This window comes from Petromyzon marinus, unplaced genomic scaffold (genome assembly GCF_048934315.1).
Source record: "Petromyzon marinus isolate PM22_M1 ecotype Great Lakes invasive population unplaced genomic scaffold, UKy_Petmar_22M1.pri1.0 PM_G_Scaffold_15, whole genome shotgun sequence".
Classification (NCBI taxonomy): domain Eukaryota; kingdom Metazoa; phylum Chordata; class Hyperoartia; order Petromyzontiformes; family Petromyzontidae; genus Petromyzon; species Petromyzon marinus.
In genome coordinates, this window is record NW_027422706.1 from 378146 (window position 1) to 396442 (window position 18297).

The 18297-nt window shown below is 53.2% G+C and overlaps 1 protein-coding gene across 1 annotated transcript in view; it reads right to left on the bottom strand.

Annotated features, from left to right (window-relative positions):
- LOC142910655 (ephrin type-A receptor 5-like) overlaps window positions 1-14102 on the bottom strand; it is a 34940-nt gene extending 20838 nt beyond the window's left edge. Inside the window, exons 1-5 of the mRNA XM_076060014.1 lie at window positions 13346-14102; window positions 8420-8752; window positions 4673-4737; window positions 848-1520; window positions 79-234 (exon numbers count right to left, since the gene is read on the bottom strand). Coding sequence (XP_075916129.1) covers window positions 79-234; window positions 848-1520; window positions 4673-4737; window positions 8420-8528 — 1003 coding nt within the window. The 5' untranslated portion in view covers window positions 8529-8752; window positions 13346-14102. The remainder of the gene's footprint in view (window positions 1-78; window positions 235-847; window positions 1521-4672; window positions 4738-8419; window positions 8753-13345) is intronic.
- Window positions 14103-18297: the final 4195 nt, after the last annotated feature.

Genomic DNA, 18297 nt, shown 5'->3' on the forward strand with positions numbered 1-18297 from the left:
TGTAGTACTGTATAGTGTAGTGTAGTAGTGTATAGTGTAGTAGTGTATAGTGTAGTGTATGGCGCATAGTGAACGAACTTGCACAGGCCACAGACTGGGGCTCGCCGCTGGGCCGGAAGTATCCATCGTGGCAGGTGCAGGACGTCGCTCCGATGACGCTGCCCGTGCTGTGTGGCGGACACCGGGAGCAGGAGCTGTCTTGGGCCGTCTCCTTATAAGAGCCCTGCTCACACACTGCACGCACAAAGGTCCCGCCCCCCGACCTGTAGCCTTTACAGACTCAGTTTAACACCTTTATTATGAACCTTTACAGACTGTTGGTGCTGTCAGTAGCGAGAGATGGGGAGAGAGATGAGCAGATGGGGAGAGAGATGAGCAGATGGGGAGAGAGATGAGATGGGGTGGGTGAGAGAGTGCGTGGGTGGGTAAGTGGTTGGGTGAGTGAGAAAGTGGGTGAGTGAGTGGATGAGTAGGTATGTGGGTGGGTGAGTGGGTGGGTGAGTGGGTGAGTGGGTGAGTGAGTGAGTGAGTGGGTGAGTGAGTGGTTGGGTGAATGGGTGAGTGAGTGAGTGGGTGGGTGGGTGAGTGAGTGAGTGGGTGGGCGAGTGAGTGAGTGGGTGGGTGAGTGGTTGAGTGAGTGAGTGGGTGAGTCAGTGGGTGAGTGAGTGAGTGGGTGGGAGGATAAGTGGTTGGGTGGGTGGGTGGGTGAGTGAGTGAGTAGGTGAGTGAGTGGGTGAGTGAGTGGGTGAGTGGGCGAGTGAGTGTGTGGGAGGTCCGCTGGGTCTTTCCACATCTCTCTCGAGGGTAAGCGATGATGAATCTACTAAAACAAATCCCAACGCGTCACCTTGGCAGGCGTTCCCCGCCTGCTGGTACCCGGCACGGCAGACGCAGCTCCCGGGGTGGCCCTCCCACTCGCCGTCGGCGTTGCAGAACATCGCCGGCTCCGGCTCCCCCTCGGGCCGGAGCGCGTGGCCCACGCACGCCCCCGTCACCTCCGACAGCGCCCACGGCCCGTCGCCGGCGGCCGGAGCGTCGGGGAACTCGGCGAGGCGGACCGCGAGGGCCGGGCAGCGCCTGCGGTAGACGCGCACGGACGCCAGCCACGCGCAGGCCCCCGTGTCGCGGAACGCCAGACGGAGGCCGCCCCGGGAGAGGGGCCCCACGTCGCCCGCCGCCTCGACCTCCGACCCGCCCGAGCCGACGACGTCGACCTTGGAGAAGAGCCGCCGCTCGTCGTCGGCGAAGACCCCGGCGGCGACGTCGCCGGGGTCGTCCGACTCCCGGTAGTAAACGTCCAACGTGTCGTCGTCGCAGCCGGCGGCGGAGGCGGCGGCGGCCGGGAGGCGACGGGGGCACCGGCGCCGTAAGCTGAAGCGGAACTCGAGGAAGATGCGGCGAGCGTCGCCGCGCGGGATCCAGGCGGTGCGCAGCCACTTGTCCTGCCTGGGCACGGCGGGGCGGCACTGCGCCTGGTACAGCCTGGGCCTTGAGCGTTGGCCACTCGTAGGCTGCTGCCACTGCGGTCGTGGTGAGGGGAGAGGGAGTGGAGTGTGGGAGGGAGTGTGGGGGGGAGTGTAGATGTCACAGTGATTCTGAAACATTGTTCTCCACTCCTTGAATCAATTTTTATAACCTGTAAACCGTTTTACTCGCCTCGCGAGTTCGCGTCGCTCATTTTGGTCGGAGTTTATTTGCCGCCGTGTCCTCAGGTTAAAGAGGCCCAACGCATGCTCGCCGATCAGATTCTGAGTGTGGAGCGAGCAAATCCAGATTCGTTGGTTATCGTACTTGGCGACTTTAACAAAGGTAATCTCAGCCACGAACTCCCCAAATACATACAATTCATTAAATGCCCAACCAGAGAAGGGAACACTCTGGATCACTGCTACACTACAGTCAGTAGAGCCTACCACGCCGTCCCCCGAGCAGCACTAGGACACTCTGACCATGCCATGGTCCACCTGATTCCTGCATACAGGCAGAAACTAAAACTCTGTAAACCTGCTGTGAGGACATCTAAACAGTGGACCAGTGAGGCTGTGGAAGATTTGCGGGCGTGCTTAGACTGTACTGACTGGGATATGTTCACGACTGCTACCAATAGTCTGGATGAACTCACAGAGGCTGTGACGTCCTACATCAGCTTCTGTGAGGACTGCTGTATCCCAACACGTAACAGGGTGAACTTTAACAACAACAAGCCCTGGTTCTCAGCAAAGCTCAGAAGGTTGAGGTTGGAGAAGGAGGAAGCGTTTAGGAGTGGAGATAGAGACAGATTCAAGGAGTCGAAGAACAGGTTTAGCAAAGCGGTGAGAGAGGCTAAACGACTGTACTCAGAGAGACTAAAACACCAGTTCTCTACTAACGACTCTGCTTCTGTCTGGAGAGGGCTCAGGCAGATCACCAACTACAAGCCCAGAGCTCCCCACACCACTAACGACTCCCGCCTGGCCAACGACCTGAACGAGTTCTACTGCAGATTTGAAAGACAATTGGACTGTCCTGAACTACCCCTTCCCACTCAAGAGGCCCCATCCCCCACCCATACTACAGAGACGACTCTCTCCTTTCAGGAGGGAGACATTAATAGACTTTTCAAGAGGCAGAATCCACGCAAAGCAACCGGGCCGGACTCTGTCTCTCCAGCCACCCTCAGGCACTGCGCTGACCAGCTGTCTCCGGTGTTCATCTACCTCTTTAACACCTCCCTGGAGACATGCCATGTACCAGCCTGTCTCAAGTCCTCCACCATCATCCCTGTGCCCAAAAAGCTAAGGCCAACAGGACTAAATGATTACAGGCCGGTCGCCCTTACATCTGTGGTAATGAAGTCTTTTGAGCGCCTGGTCCTGGCACACCTCAAAGCCATCACAGACCCTCTCCTGGACCCCCTTCAGTTTGCCTACAGAGCCAACAGGTCTGTGGACGACGCAGTTAACATGGCCCTCCACTTCATCCTACAGCATCTGGACGCCCCAGCATCCTACGCTAGGATCCTGTTTGTGGACTTCAGCTCTGCCTTCAACACCATCATCCCTGCCCTGCTTCAGGACAAGCTCTTCCAGCTGAACGTGCCCTACTGGATCACAGACTTCCTGTCTGACAGGAAGCAGTGCGTTAAGCTGGGAACACAAGTCTCTGACTCCAGCTCCATCAGCACCAGAACTCCTCAGGGCTGCGTCCTTTCCCCACTGCTCTTCTCTCTGTATACCAACAGCTGCACCTCCAATCATCTGTCCGTCAAACTCTTGAAGTTTGCGGACGACACCACCCTCATTGGGCTGATCTCTGGTGGGGATGAGTCTGACTATAGGTGGGAAGCTGACAACCTGGTGACCTGGTGTAGCCAGAACAACTTAGAGCTAAATGCTCTAAAGACAGTTGAGATGGTTGTGGACTTCAAGAAGAATACAGCCCCACTCACCCCCATCACCCTGTTAGACTCCCCAGTCAAAAGTGTAGAGTCCTTCCGCTTCCTGGGCACTATTCTCTCCTGGGACCTCAAGTGGGAACTGAACATCAGCTCCCTCACCAAGAAAGCTCAACAGAGGATTTACTTTCTATGGCAGCTGAAGAAATTCAACCTGCCAAAGACAATGATGGTGCAATTCTATACAGCAATAATTGAATCCATCCTCACCTCCTCCATAACCGTCTGGTACGCTGCTGCCACTGCCAAAGACAAGAGCAGACTGCAGCGTATCATCCACACTGCTGAGAAGGTAATTGCCTGCAATCTACCAACCCTCGAGGACCTGCACACGACAAGGACCATGAGGCGAGCGAGGAAGATTGGGTTTCCTGCCGGTAAGGCATCACTCTCGACAGCCCAGGGGGGGGAACAGGAGCGCGGCGGCCCTTCCCCGCCCGGTGAGGAGTGCAGCGGCGGCAGCTCCCACACTAGTGGAGAGTCTGGGGGCGTCGGTACTTTGCGGGCAGGGTCGCAGGCAGGAGAGATCCCGGGGGCCGACGACCCTAACATAATCATCATCAGGTGTGAAAACCACAGCAAGAAATTTAGAAAAAAGTGGCGTTTTTTTAACGTTAGCACCACGGAGAGCGATTTGGCAGTTCAGAAGGACGAGTCCATCTATGTTCGGAAAAGAGGAGGGGGGAGACGAAAAATAATGGATGAGGTCTGAAGGCCACCGTAAGCGTGAACAATCAATTAAGACCCGAAATGGTTTATCAAATCCTTCCAATGATTGCTAAGCCAAAATCCATCTTCTCGGTTGAAATTGTCTCTGTGTTTGTATATGTGAATAGACTCATGAACGAATCTCTCATGGTAGCCAGATGGCTTGCAAAGAACCTCTGTCTTGGAGAAGTCAATGTCATGTGAGCCTACTGAATTATAACAGTGATCTGCCACGGCCGAGGTGTTGGTCCTACCGTGTTTCAGGTCTGCTTTGTGTTCACGAATGCGGTCCGAGACATGTCATTTGGTTTCTCCAATATAACTACTCCCACCGAGGCAACTTAGCGTTGTCTGTATTTATTTAAAGTTGCGCATTTTGATGATGTGACGTCACATTTCTCAAACCTCCCTCTCTCGTCACGCATCGTCACAAATGTCTGACCCCGCCCCCTAAGTGCGTGACGTCATCTATGGACGCCCCTCCCCCCCCGAACATCCACGGAGGTCTCGTGGCCTCCACGCTCGACTCACCCCGTCGGGCGGGGAGGCGACCCAGCCGAGGTCGCCCTGCACGGTCTCCGTGTCGAGCAGGTCCACTGCGGCGGGGTGGGTGGGTGGGGGGAGAGACACGCGCACGCGCGCACACAGAGAGAGACGAAGTTTCAAGTTTGTTAGGTACGAGCTGTACTACCCGGCTACGCCCGGGACGAGGATTCACCACGTCCCCCCAGTGGCGATGTTCACACAGCAGAGCAGGTACTCGTTTGATGCCGAGTCGACCTAGGGAAGGCCCAGGACCGGTAAAAAAATAATCGTCACCGGCGGTGGCCGTGAGCGGGAATCGAACTCGGGTCACTACACTACAACGCGTTACGCTTCCACGTGCGCGGGTCACGTGACAGATTTGACGTCACAGCTCACTTGACGTGCAAAAAAAATAGATGCATTATTGAGCTACCCCCCTAAAGAAAAAGCAAAAGTGTATTTTTATAATTTTAGGATGGTGTACAGTCTGGAAAGCATCCACGTGGCAAATTTCCAGTTTGTTGCATGTCGGGAAGTACGCTAAACATTTTGAACAGACACGCACAATCACAACTTTGCCTTTTATATCTATGGAGATAGCGTTGTGAGCCATGCGGCTCTCAAGTCGGGTGCAGCCGCAACAAACAAAATATGAACACAGAACATCTTAAAGCGACAACGCGTAACAGAAACATCCTGGAAAAAAAAACAGCAAATATTTAATATAAAACGCCGCGTGCAAAAAATCCCCACCACCGTGTACACGACGGCTGTCACGGACTGCCGGGGCAAGTGCTGCTGCTGCTGCTCACGAGTAGCAGCACCTACCAAGGCTACCGGCACTGTGGCACACGAGGGCGTGGGTGGCCAGCACCACGCCCGGCCGCCTTTGTCTCCCCAGTGGCGATGTTTACTACACACCGCACCAGGTTACTCATTTGAGCTTGAGTCGACCTAGGGGAGGCCCAGGACCGGTTCAGAGAATCGTCACTGACGGTGTTGGCCGTGAGAGGGAATCGAACTTGGGTCGCCGGGTTCGTAGCGCAGCGCGCTAACAACAACAACCGCCATTCGCCACTAAGTGGCGGTGACGTCACCACGACGCTTGTGCCAGGCTATGTGCACCCTGAGGCCACGTGAAGTGTCGAACGCCCGCCGGCAGGAGGTCACGGGGCAGACCCAGGTGCCACGGGTCGACTGACTGAGATGACTGGCTGATGCACCACCTGTGCCCCCTACTGTGCCAACCTGCTGTGCTTTAGCCACCCGGCGCTCCGCTCGCTGTTGTGAGCGTCGCTCCTCCGCCCTCCGTTGTTGTTGGAGGGCGACTGCCTCCAACTGCCCAGTAGCATCCTTCACGAGCCTCCTCCACAGAGGCCGATCTTGACACCGCTGGTACTAGTCATCGGCAAGTCCACTCAGCTCCACGTCCTCCTGTACCACATCACTCCATCTCTTCTCTAGCCCGTGCCGCGCCCGCTTAGCCCCCTCAATCCGGCCAAACAAAAGCTGTTTCGGCATGCGGTGGCTGGGCATGCGGGCTACATGACCCAGCCATCGCAGCCTTGCCTGCCGGAGGAGCTCACCGATGGGACCCTGCCCAGATCTTTCAAGGATTTGTGAGCTCCTCACACAATCCAGTCTGGTTAAACCCAGGATGGATCGTAGGCAGGCCAGCCTAAATGTTTCTAACCGGCGAAGATGTTCCATTAGGGGGGTCCACGTTTCGCAAGCGTAGAGAAGGGAGGGAATGACCGTGGCCGAGAAGACCTGAAGCTTAGTGCGGAGCGACAGACCAGGTAGCTTCCACACAGCGTTACGCAACCGATGAAAAGATATTGCCGCTCGACTGATTCGGAGTGAGACCTCTGCTGTTAAACTGGAGCCAGTCATAAGCACACTGCCCAGGTATGGGAAACTCTCCACTCTCTCCACAACTGCCCCATCACCGATTGGGAGTTGTGGGGGTGGAGTGTCCGATGGTACAAAATATCCAGGCAGGTGCCTAGTTTTAGTGTGGCTGAAGGTAAGGCCCCCATCTCTTAGTGGCACGCTCCAGTCTCAGCAGCAGTCTCCAACTCCTCCTCTGAATGAGCAGCTATTACCAAATCATCAGCATACATAACGTGGTTGAGCAATAGGGAGCCATCCCTTGACCGCACCCGGGCATCGATCAGCCTCCCATTATAGCTGTACCAAATGGAGATTCCCCCGGTACAGACACACACACTCACACACGTACACAGACACACACTCACACGTACTCAGACACACACTCACACGTACACAGACACACACTCACACGTACATACATGTACATACACTCACAGACACACACTCACACACGTACACAGACACACACTCACACGTACACTCACACGTACACTCACACGTACACTCACACGTACACAGACACACTCACGTACAAGACAAGACAAAGATCCCCATATAGCCTTAACAGACTGTAGGGGCAAGTGCTGTTAGCGAGCACCTATGAAGGCCGAAACGGTACACGAGGGGGTGGGTGGCCAGCACCACGCCCAACCGCCTTTGTCTCCCTAGTGGCAATGTACTCATTTGAGGCTGAGTCGACCTAAGGGAGGCCCGGGACCGGTTCGAATAATCGTCACTGGTGTTGGCCGTGAGCGGGAATCGAACCCGGGTTGGCAGGTTCATAGCGCAGCGCGCTAACCGCTACACTATCGCACATACATACACACGTACACACACGTCCACACACTCACACGTACACAAACACACACTCACACGTACACACACGTACACACTCTCTCTTCATGTGGTCGCGTGGATTTTTCCCTCCGTGTCCTCCGCTTCCCCCACCACCCCCACCCCCACATCAAGAATGGACGTGGCCGCCACGCGGGGCATCATCATCATCAGTTTGTGGTCACCGCTCGCTGTGCATCATCTCAGCACGCGGTGAGACGCTTCGAGCGGCGTCGGCGTCGTCTAAACAAGCGAGCAGCCTCGCCTGCTAGCGTCAAAGGCTCCGTCGGAGCGCTCCATCTCGGCGAACGAGTTGACTCCGCGGGGAACGAGAGAGACGCGGAGAGAGACGTGGAGCTTTCAAAGAGCCATCGTTGTGCGGAGCCACGAGCCGCTTTGTGTTTTTGTCACCTTCAGTTTATCAGATGTTTTTTTTCTACAGTTTCAGTTTATTTTGGTTATAGCCCCTGTGAGCCGTTCGGCTCTTGAATCGGGTCCAACCGCAACAAACACAAAAACACGAACGAGAAAACAGAGTGACTATGTGGTGACTGCGTAAACAGAAAATCCGTGAAAAAAAACGCATGCAAAAATATTCCTGAAAAAAGCACCGTACACCACCAACGCTGTGTGTGTACCACCAACACTGTGTGTACACCACCAACACTGTGTGTACACCACCAACACTGTGTGTACACCACCAACCCCTGGTGCACCACCAACCCCTGGTGCACCACCAACACTGTGTGTACACCACCAACACTGTGTGTACACCACCAACGCTGTGTGTACACCACCAACACTGTGTGTACACCACCAACGCTGCGTGTGCACCACCAACGCTGTGTACACCACCAATCCCTGGTGCACCACCAACGCTGTGTGTACACCACCAACACTGTGTGTACACCACCAACGCTGTGTGTACACCACCAACGCTGTGTGTACACCACCAACACTGTGTGTACACCACGAACGCTGTGTGTGTACCACCAACCCCTGGTGCACCACCAACGCTGCGCCCACCTTCGTAAGCAGCGGCCACCGCCAAGACGGCGACGATGCCAACGGCGACAGGAGATGGAGCCAGACTCCTGCAGCTGCGGAGGGGCGCGGAGACGGAGCCTGGGGACATTTCTGCTGGTGCTGGTGGTGCTGTTGGTGGTGGTGCTGCTGGTGGTGGTGGTGCTGGTGGTAGTGCTGGTGGTGGTGGTGCTGGTGGTGGTGCTGCTACTGGTGGTGGTGCTGCTGCTGGTGGTGCTGGTGGTGGTGGTGCTGGTGGTGCTGGTGGTGGTGGTGCTGCTACTGGTGGTGGTGATGCATGGATCGGCTCGGTTCACCAACCCTCCTCTTTTCCTCCTGCAAGGGAGACGAGCAGGCGAGAGGATTTAAAATAATGGAATGAGTCAGAGTGAGTGGGGTGTGTACGATTAATGATTGACCCAGCTGGAGAAGACACCAATGAATTATTAACCCTGGCAGAAGTGAAGGTTTGTTGAGGCTTTCGGCTCCCCTCCCACCTCCCTCCATCCAAAACCACTCCACACATCTCTCTCCTTGTGTGTACGTGTGAGTGTGTGTACGTGTGAGTGTGTGTACGTGTGAGTGTGTGCACGTGTGAGTGTGTGTACGTGAGTGTGTGTACGTGTGTACGTGTGAGTGTGTACGTGTGTGTACGTGTGAGTGTGTGTACGTGTGAGTGTGTGTACGTGTGTGCACGTGTGAGTGTGTGTACGTGTGAGTGTGTGTACGTGTGAGTGTGTGTACGTGTGAGTGTGTACGTGTGAGTGTGTGTTCGTGTGTGTACGTGTGAGTGTGTACGTGTGAGTGTGTGTACGTGTGAGTGTGTACGTGTGAGTGTGTGTTCGTGTGTGTACGTGTGAGTGTGTACGTGTGAGTGTGTGTACGTGTGAGTGTGTGTACGTGTGAGTGTGTGTACGTGTGTGCACGTGTGAGTGTGTGTACGTGTGAGTGTGTGTACGTGTGAGTGTGTGTACGTGTGTGCACGTGTGAGTGTGTGTACGTGTGAGTGTGTGTACGTGTGAGTGTGTGTACGTGTGAGTGTGTGTTCGTGTGAGTGTGTGTACGTGTGAGTGTGTACGTGTGAGTGTGTGTACGTGTGAGTGTGTGTACGTGTGAGTGTGTGTACGTGTGTGCACGTGTGAGTGTGTGTACGTGTGAGTGTGTACGTGTGAGTGTGTGTACGTGTGAGTGTGTGTACGTGTGAGAGATACACGGGGAGAGATACACGGGGAGAAATACAGGGGGAGAGATACACGGGGGAGAGATACACGGGAGAGATACACGGGGGAGAGATACAGGGGGAGAGATACAGGGGGAGAGATACACGGGGAGAGATACACGGGAGAGATACACGGGGGAGAGATACAGGGGGAGAGATACAGGGGGAGAGATACACGGGGAGAGATACAGGGGTAGACATACACGGGGAGAGATACAAGGGGAGAGATACAGGGGGAGAGATACACGGGGAGAGATACAGGGGGAGAGATACAGGGGGAGAGATACACGGGGAGAGATACACGGGGAGAGATACACGGGGGAGAGATACAGGGGGAGAGATACACGGGGAGAGATACACGGGGAGAGATACAGGGGGAGAGATACAGGGGTAGAGATACACGGGGAGAGATACAGGGGGAGAGTTACACGGGGGAGAGATACACGGGGGAGAGATACACGAGGAGAGATACACGGGGGAGAGATACACGGGGAGAGACACACGGGGAGAGATACACGGGGAGAGATACACAAGGAGAGATACACGGGGAGAGATAAAGGGGAAGAGTTACACGGGGGAGAGATACACGGGGGAGAGATACACGGGGAGAGATACACGGGGAGAGATACACGGGGAGAGATACACAAGGAGAGATACACGGGGAGAGATACAGGGGGAGAGATACACGGGGAGAGATACAGGGGGAGAGATACACGGGGAGAGATACACGGGGGAGAGATACAGTGAGGGAAAAAAGTATTTGATCCCCTGTTGATTTTGTACGTTTGCCCACTGACAAAGAAATTATCAGTCTATAATTTTAATGGTAGGTTTATTTGAACAGTGAGAGACAGAATAACAACAACAAAAATCCAGAAAAACGCATGTCAAGAATGTTACACAGGGAGAGATAATGCAATCAATTTATAACATTCTTGACATGCGTTTTTCTGGATTTTTTGTTGTTGTTATTCTGTCTCTCACTGTTCAAATAAACCTACCATTAAAATTATAGACTGATCATTTCTTTGTCAGTGGGCAAACGTACAAAATCAACAGGGGATCAAATACTTTTTTCCCTCACTGTATAAAGCGCCTGCATGTTTGTTCGGGTGTGGTCTCAGGTCGAGTTGGGACTTGAGCTGTGTGTGTGTGTAACATAATCACATCCTGTATGTGTGTGTGTGTAACATAGTCACATCCTGTATGTGTGTGTAACATAGTCACATCCTGTGTGTGTGTAACATAATCACATCCTGTATGTGTGTGTGTAACATAGTCACATCCTGTATGTGTGTGTAACATAGTGACATCCTGTGTGTATGTGTGTGTGTAACATAGTCACATCCTGTGTGTGTGTGTGTAACATAGTCACATCCTGTATGTGTGTGTGTGTAACATAATCACATCCTGTGTGTGTAACATAGTCACATCGTGTGTGTGTGTGTAACATAGTCACATCCTGTGTGTGTGTGTAACATAATCAGATCCTGTGTGTGTGTGTAACATAATCACATCCTGTATGTGTGTGTGTGTAACATAATCACATCCTGTAGCTGTGTGTGTGTGTAACAGTCACATCCTGTGTGTGTGTAATATAATCACATCCTGTATGTGTGTGTGTAACATAATCACATCCTGTAGCTGTGTGTGTAACATAGTCACGTCCTGTTTGTGTGTGTGTGTGTAACATAGTCACATCCTGTTTGTGTGTGTGTAACATAGTCACATCCTGTATGTGTGTGTGTAACATAGTCACATCCTGTATGTGTGTGTGTGTAACATAATCACATCCTGTGTGTGTGTGTAACATAGTCACATCCTGTGTGTGTAACATAGTCACATCCTGTATATGTGTGTGTGTAACATAATCACATCCTGTGTGTATGTGTGTGTAACATAGTCACATCGTGTGTGTGATGTGTGTGTAACATAATCACATCCTGTATGTGTGTGTAACATAGTCACATCCTGTGTGTATGTGTGTGTAACATAGTCACATCGTGTGTGTGATGTGTGTGTAACATAATCACATCCTGTATGTGTGTGTAACATAGTCACGTCCTGAAGCTGTGTGTGTGTGTGTGTAACATAGTCACATCCTGAAGCTGTGTGTGTGTAACATAGTCACGTCCTGAAGCTGTGTATGTGTGTCACATAGTCACGTCCTGAAGCTGTGTGTGTGTGTGTAACATAGTCACATCGTGTGTGTGATGTGTGTGTAACATAATCACATCCTGTGTGTGTGTGTAACATAGTCACATCCTGTGTGTGTGTAACATAGGCACATCCTGTATGTGTGTGTAACATAGTCACGTCCTGAAGCTGTGTGTGTGTGTGTAACATAGTCACATCCTGAAGTCAACACGGGGAATGGGTTTACAAGTTGTGTAATCTCCTGTAGATGTAGATGCCAACTTGGGAGGTTGAACTTACGAATCTCGGTCCGAACAGGCCGACTGGACATATGGACAGGGGTTTGTTATTATCGCTGAAAGTTCGTAAGTCGAATGTTTGTAAGTAGAGGAGTCCCCGGATACCACGATGTTAATTACGTGCGTGAAATAGCGCTCAGCAAAGCCCCCCACACTGAGTCTGGAGACTTTTTCTGGAGCGTGCCGCTTTGCAATTCTTCTTTGCCGACACCAACAAGTGTTTGGGCTCCGTGTGGGGAAACAAAAATGACAGCACCCAGAGAAACCCCACAAATACAAAAGTGTCACACTAAACACCACCATATTCCGAACTGCTGAAGGTTTTAGAATTCAAGTACTAACCGCGTTCGACCCTGCTTAGCCTCTGAGATCCGATGAGATCAGGTACATTTAGTGTGATTTGGTAACAGGCAGAATTTTAATTTTTGTTTTTTTACGGAAAGGAAATGCACGCAAAGCCCTTCGTCAATCTACTGGATGGATGAGGCCCTGTCCACGCCACGGAGTTCGTGCGGGGTTATTTGACCATACTTCGCCAGAATGGTCAACGAGACTTTCTGAAGGCGAGGAGTGTGGACGTGGGATGCAGCAAGCAGCCCCGCCGTGAGTCCTTGGCACAATCCACACTCAACCCGCTTAGCTTCTTAGATATGACAAAATCGGGCGCATTATGGGCATATTCAGTCACATGTCATACTTAGACCATTCAGTTCCGTCAAAACACATCGGGCGAGGAGAGAGCAACGCGATAGATCAGGGGTCACCAAACTTTTTTCACAGCGGGCCGGATAACGGAGAGAATGACGAGCGCGGGCCGCAAAATCATTCTGTTCAATACTTGGGGGCGGGAAAGATGCGTGTTTGTGTTGCCATGGAAACCATGGTAACGTGTTGCCATGACGTTGCCATGGAAACCATGGTAACGTCAGAGCGTAGGCGGAGCTACCACGAGCCGGGGAAGGACTTGGGATGGCGCGAAATAAGCAAACATTACAATAAACAATAACATCTAGATACAATCATTTAACATTGTAAATAGTAAATTTAAGGCACATAGCAGTCAGGAGGTCTCCGCACGCGTGAAGATCTCCTAGTATTCTAAACATGATATTTAAATTTAAATTGTATCACAACGTCTCGTGTTCCATACGTTTTATCAACCAAATTCAAGTACCGTCGGCGGGCCTGATGGACTGACGTCGTGGGCCGGATCTGGCCCGTGGGCCGTAGTTTGGTGACCCCCGCGATAGATGACGTTACCGTGCTTCCTCTCACCTCCTGCAGGGCTCCAAGCGACTTCTCTAGCTGCTGCACCTGACGCTCGAGCCTCCGGCAGCGCTTCGCCCGCCCGTCCGCCTCCTGCCGAGCGGCCAAACCCACCCGCAGATCGTTCTGCAGGCGCTCGCAGCGAGCCCTCGGCTCGCCCCCGGCCGCTTCCGACGCGCTTGGCGCGGGCTTCGACCCGCGAACCTGCGCCGCGTCATCGTCGTCGTCCTGCCTCCTCCCTCCGCCGTCCCGCCTCAAGGCGGCCGCGTCCTCCTCGCCCCGCGAGCGCCTCGCCCCCGCGTCGCCAGCTCCTCGACGCCCACGCCGCCCGCGCGCCTCTCCGACTCGCGAGGGGACCCCGCGGAGTCGTCTCGCGCGGCACCGGCGGTGGCGGCTCCCTCGGGGTACTCGCGGCCGCCGGCGCTGGCGACGAAGCCGCCGACGCCGGCGCCGCGTTCCGGCCGGGCTCCACGCGCCGCCGCCGCCGCCTGTTCTCCGAACACGGTGCCGTCAACGTCCTCCGGGCGCCACGCTCGGCCCTGGCGAGCCTGTTCCCCCGCCGCCGGCAAAGTCGGCGGCTTGCCGCCGCCGAGGAGGCCGTCCGAGGTGCAGGCGTGCCCGGCGGGGAACAGGTCTCCTTCCGCCCGGTGGTCCGGGCGGCGTCTCGCGGTGCGAGGGCGATTCATGGTCACGGGACGTGATCTGGGAAGGGCAAATGGGACCTCGTCTGTCGGCTCGTTCGGCTCGAAGTTGACGGTGGGTCATGCCGTCCCTTAAAAGGCAACAACAAAAAAAACGACCATTTCATCACAAAAAAAAAGACGACCATTTAATTCCGTTAAAAAAAAAGTAATAACAATAACCTCATATTCTTAGCTCTTTTTATTATTTTATTGTTTCCCTTCAACGTGACTTTACCGAAAGAGCTAAGAATATGAATTACTGCAGTCACGAAAGCTTTCAATCAAAATAACAACCTCGGCGCGTTTCGTATTAAAACTGGCGGCAACACTTTTGCGGTATTCGAGTCGCGACTTCCAGATGACGACGGCAAGCGACGCGCTCCGGACTGCGTCTCGCCTCGTTCGGCGGGGGGGGGCACGTCGGCAGGGAGAGGCTTCACTTACAGACGGCGGTCACCGCGTAGCAGAGCGGCGCTTTCGGATGCGCTTCTGCGGCCGTCTGGAACGCTCTTCCCTTGCGACGTCAGGAAGCCACCGGAGTTGTGCAACTTGTTAATTCGTCTCGATTGACAAACTCGTTTCTCTAGTTCTAGATTTGAAGCTTTCGTGACTGCAAGGATCCATACTCTTTGGTTCTATTCGGTAAAGTCACGTAGGTAAAAAATAAAACAACAAAAATCACGACGTTTCGGCCACAACACAAGCGGCCTTCATCAGGTGAAGGGTCCAGACTGTCTAGAAGACTTTCACTCCAGCGCTGTCTTCGAGACAGCCTGGTCCCTTCACCTGATGAAGGCCGCTTGTGTTGTGGCCGAAACGTCGTGATTTTTGTTGTTTTATTTTTACCTACGTGACTTTACCGAATAGAACCAAAGAGTATCATTTCTTTAGAACTGTTTCTGCTGTGTCTAGCTTGTTTGTCCTTTCCCCCCCCCGCACCTCCGATTATCGCGGTTGGCTATGTACAGTGCAAGAGAAATTCAACGTAGACGTGGGGTCGATCATCGATAATGATAATCCGACGGCTTCGTGGGGCGTGTGGATACACCGGATTTTAAATACCGATGGATAATCACTAATCATCATTATTTAAATTGCTTATTTTTGCACGTACTTGCACAATTGCATGCAATGTTTGTAAGGTGTCGCCGCATGTCTGTTTAGTGTATCACGTTCGTTCACCACGTGAAATTGGCATAAATAAATGTCCTGCTTTAAAGGTTAGCGTACTCACTGTGCCGTATTTACCACTCCAATCTCGAAAGCTCCACGCGGGGCGATGATGCACGCGGGTGCAGTGTTGTCATTAATGTGTATGTAGTATACAAGGTACATAACACATCCGACACTGAAATCAAATGGTGACAATCTCCTGACCCGGTTGCGGCCCTTTGGAGCGGTTGCGTGCCGGATTGGCATGGGACCGCCGGACAACGTTGCAAGCAGCAGCCCGGATAATCGATTATCAACGTCGCTTACAGCACTGCAGGAGAGTGCATTGCGCTTGTACCGCTTGACTCCGGGCGTTGTTCTGTTGCTCTCGCACCGGTTGGTGAGACGAGGCCCCTCAAGCAGGCTGCTGCTGCTGCTGCCTCTGGCGTAGACCAATCACTTTGTAAAGACAACGCGTGGTAATATTATATTATTATCTGAGCAAGTTTCATTCACGTTCACCACAAGCAGCAGCACGTGTGGCCCGGACTGTACTCACTGTGCCTGTGATAGACTCACTGTGTCTGTGATGTACTCACTGTGCCTGTGATAGACTCACTGTGTCTGTGATGTACTCACTGTGTCTGTGATGGACTCACTGTGTCTGTGATGTACTCACTGTGTCTGTGATGGACTCACTGTGTCTGTGATGGACTCACTGTGTCTGTGATGGACTCACTGTGCCCCGACTGTACTCACTGTGTCTGTCATGGACTCACTGTGCCTGTGATGGACTCACTGTGTCTGTGATGGACTCACTGTGTCTGTGATGTACTCGCTGAGTCTGTGATGGACTCACTGTGTCTGTGATGGACTCACTGTGCCTGTGATGGACTCACTGTGTCTGTGATGGACTCACTGTGTCTGTGATGTACTCGCTGAGTCTGTGATGGACTCACTGTGTCTGTGATGGAATCACTGTGTCTGTGATGTACTCACTGTGTCTGTGATGTACTCACTGTGTCTGTCATGTACTCACTGTGTCTGTGATGTACTGTGCCTGTGATGGACTCACTGTGTCTGTGATGTACTCACTGTGTCTGTGATGTACTCGCTGTGTCTGTGATGGACTCACTGTGTCTGTGATGTACTCACTGTGTCTGTGATGGATTGACTGTGATGTACTCACTGTGTCTGTGATGGACTCGCTGTGTCTGTGATGGACTCACTGTGCCCGGACTGGACTCACTGTGTCTGTGATGTACTCACTGTGTCTGTGATGTACTCACTGTGTCTGTGATGGACTCACTGTGTCCGGACTGGACTCACTGTACCCGGACTGGACTCACTGTGTCTGTGATGGACTCACTGTACCCGGACTGGACTCACTGTGTCTGTGATGGACTCACTGTACCCGGACTGGACTCTCTGTACCCCGGACTGGACTTACTGTGCCTCGAACTGGACTCACTGTGCCCGGACTGGACTCACTGTGTCTGTGATGGACTCACTGTACCCGGACTGGACTCTCTGTACCCCGGACTGGACTTACTGTGCCTCGAACTGGACTCACTGTGCCCGGACTGGACTCACTGTGTCTGTGATGGACTCACTGTGCCCGGACTGGACTCATTGTACCCCGGACTGGACTCTCTGTAACCGGACTGGACTCACTGTGCCCCGGACTGGACTCTCTGTAACCGGACTGGACTCTCTGTGCCCCAGACTGGACTCACTGTGCCCGGACTGGACTCTCTGTAACCGGACTGGACTCACTGTGCCCCGGACTGGATTCACTGTGCTCGGACTGGACTCACTGTACCCAGACCACGTGGTTTCGTGGTTTTTGTTTTGCCAGGAAACGCGCTGAGCTGACGCTTGCCGTCGCAAGCCAATCGCCGCATCGATTCCTCGACATCTAAAGTCGGTGCGATTTCTCCCCGTCGAATCCTGCTTGATGAGAAATCGACCAACCGCCGAAGAGATTCTACGTCCCGCGCGCGGCGATTTTCGACGGTCGCTGAATCGACCGTCGCGATTCCATGAGGCGACTCCGACCTCCGCCGACTCCGTCTCGCGTTCCGCGCGGCCATGGAAGCAGCGCGGAGTGGCGAGGCGCTGCCTCCGGCTGGTGGTGGTGGTGCTGTGGTGGTCATTGATTAGTGGTGGTGAGTGGAGATGTGTGACGTGGTTGTCATTCATTAGTGGTGGTGGTGTGTGACGTAGTTGTCATTGATTAGTGGTGGTGGTGGTGAGTGGTGTGTGACGTGGTGGTCATTGATTAGTGGTGGTGGTGAGTGGAGATGTGTGATCTGGTGGTTGTCATTGATTAGTGGTGGTGGTGTGTGGAGATGTGTGACCTGGTGGTTGTCATTGATTAGTGGTGGTGGTGGTGAGTGGAGATGTGTGACGTGGTTGTCATTCATTAGTGGTGGTGGTGTGTGACGTGGTTGTCATTGATTAGTGGTGGTGGTGAGTGGTGTGTGACGTGGTTGTCATTCATTAGTGGTGGTGGTGAGTGGAGATATGTGACCTGGTGGTTGTCATTGATTAGTGGTGGTGGTGAGTGGTGGTGTGTGACGTAGTTGTCATTGATTAGTGGTGGTGGTGATGAGTGGAGATGTGTGACCTGGTGGTGGTCATTGATTAGTGGTGGTGGTGGTGAGTGGAGATGTGTGATCTGGTGGTTGTCATTGATTAGTGGTGGTGGTGTGTGGAGATGTGTGACCTGGTGGTTGTCATTGATTAGTGATGGTGGTGAGTGGAGATGTACCACGTGGTTGTGATTGATTATTGGTGGTGGTGAGTGGAGATGTGTGACGTTGTCATTGATTAGTGGTGGTGGTGAGTGGAGATGTGTGACCTGGTGGTTGTCATTGATTAGTGGTGGTGGTGGTGAGTGGAGATGTGTGACGTGGTGGTCATTGATTAGTGGTGGTGATGGACACTGATCGTAGTGGTGGTGGTGATGAGTGGAGATGGTGGGAACTGTGATTTTGGTGGTGATTATGACGGTGGTGATGGGTTCAGACGGCATGAGGATTATTGAGAATTGGGGGTGGGGTGGGGGTTGTTGTTTTTGTTACCAGGCGAGACTGAAGAGAAATTTAATTAGTTTTTTTATTT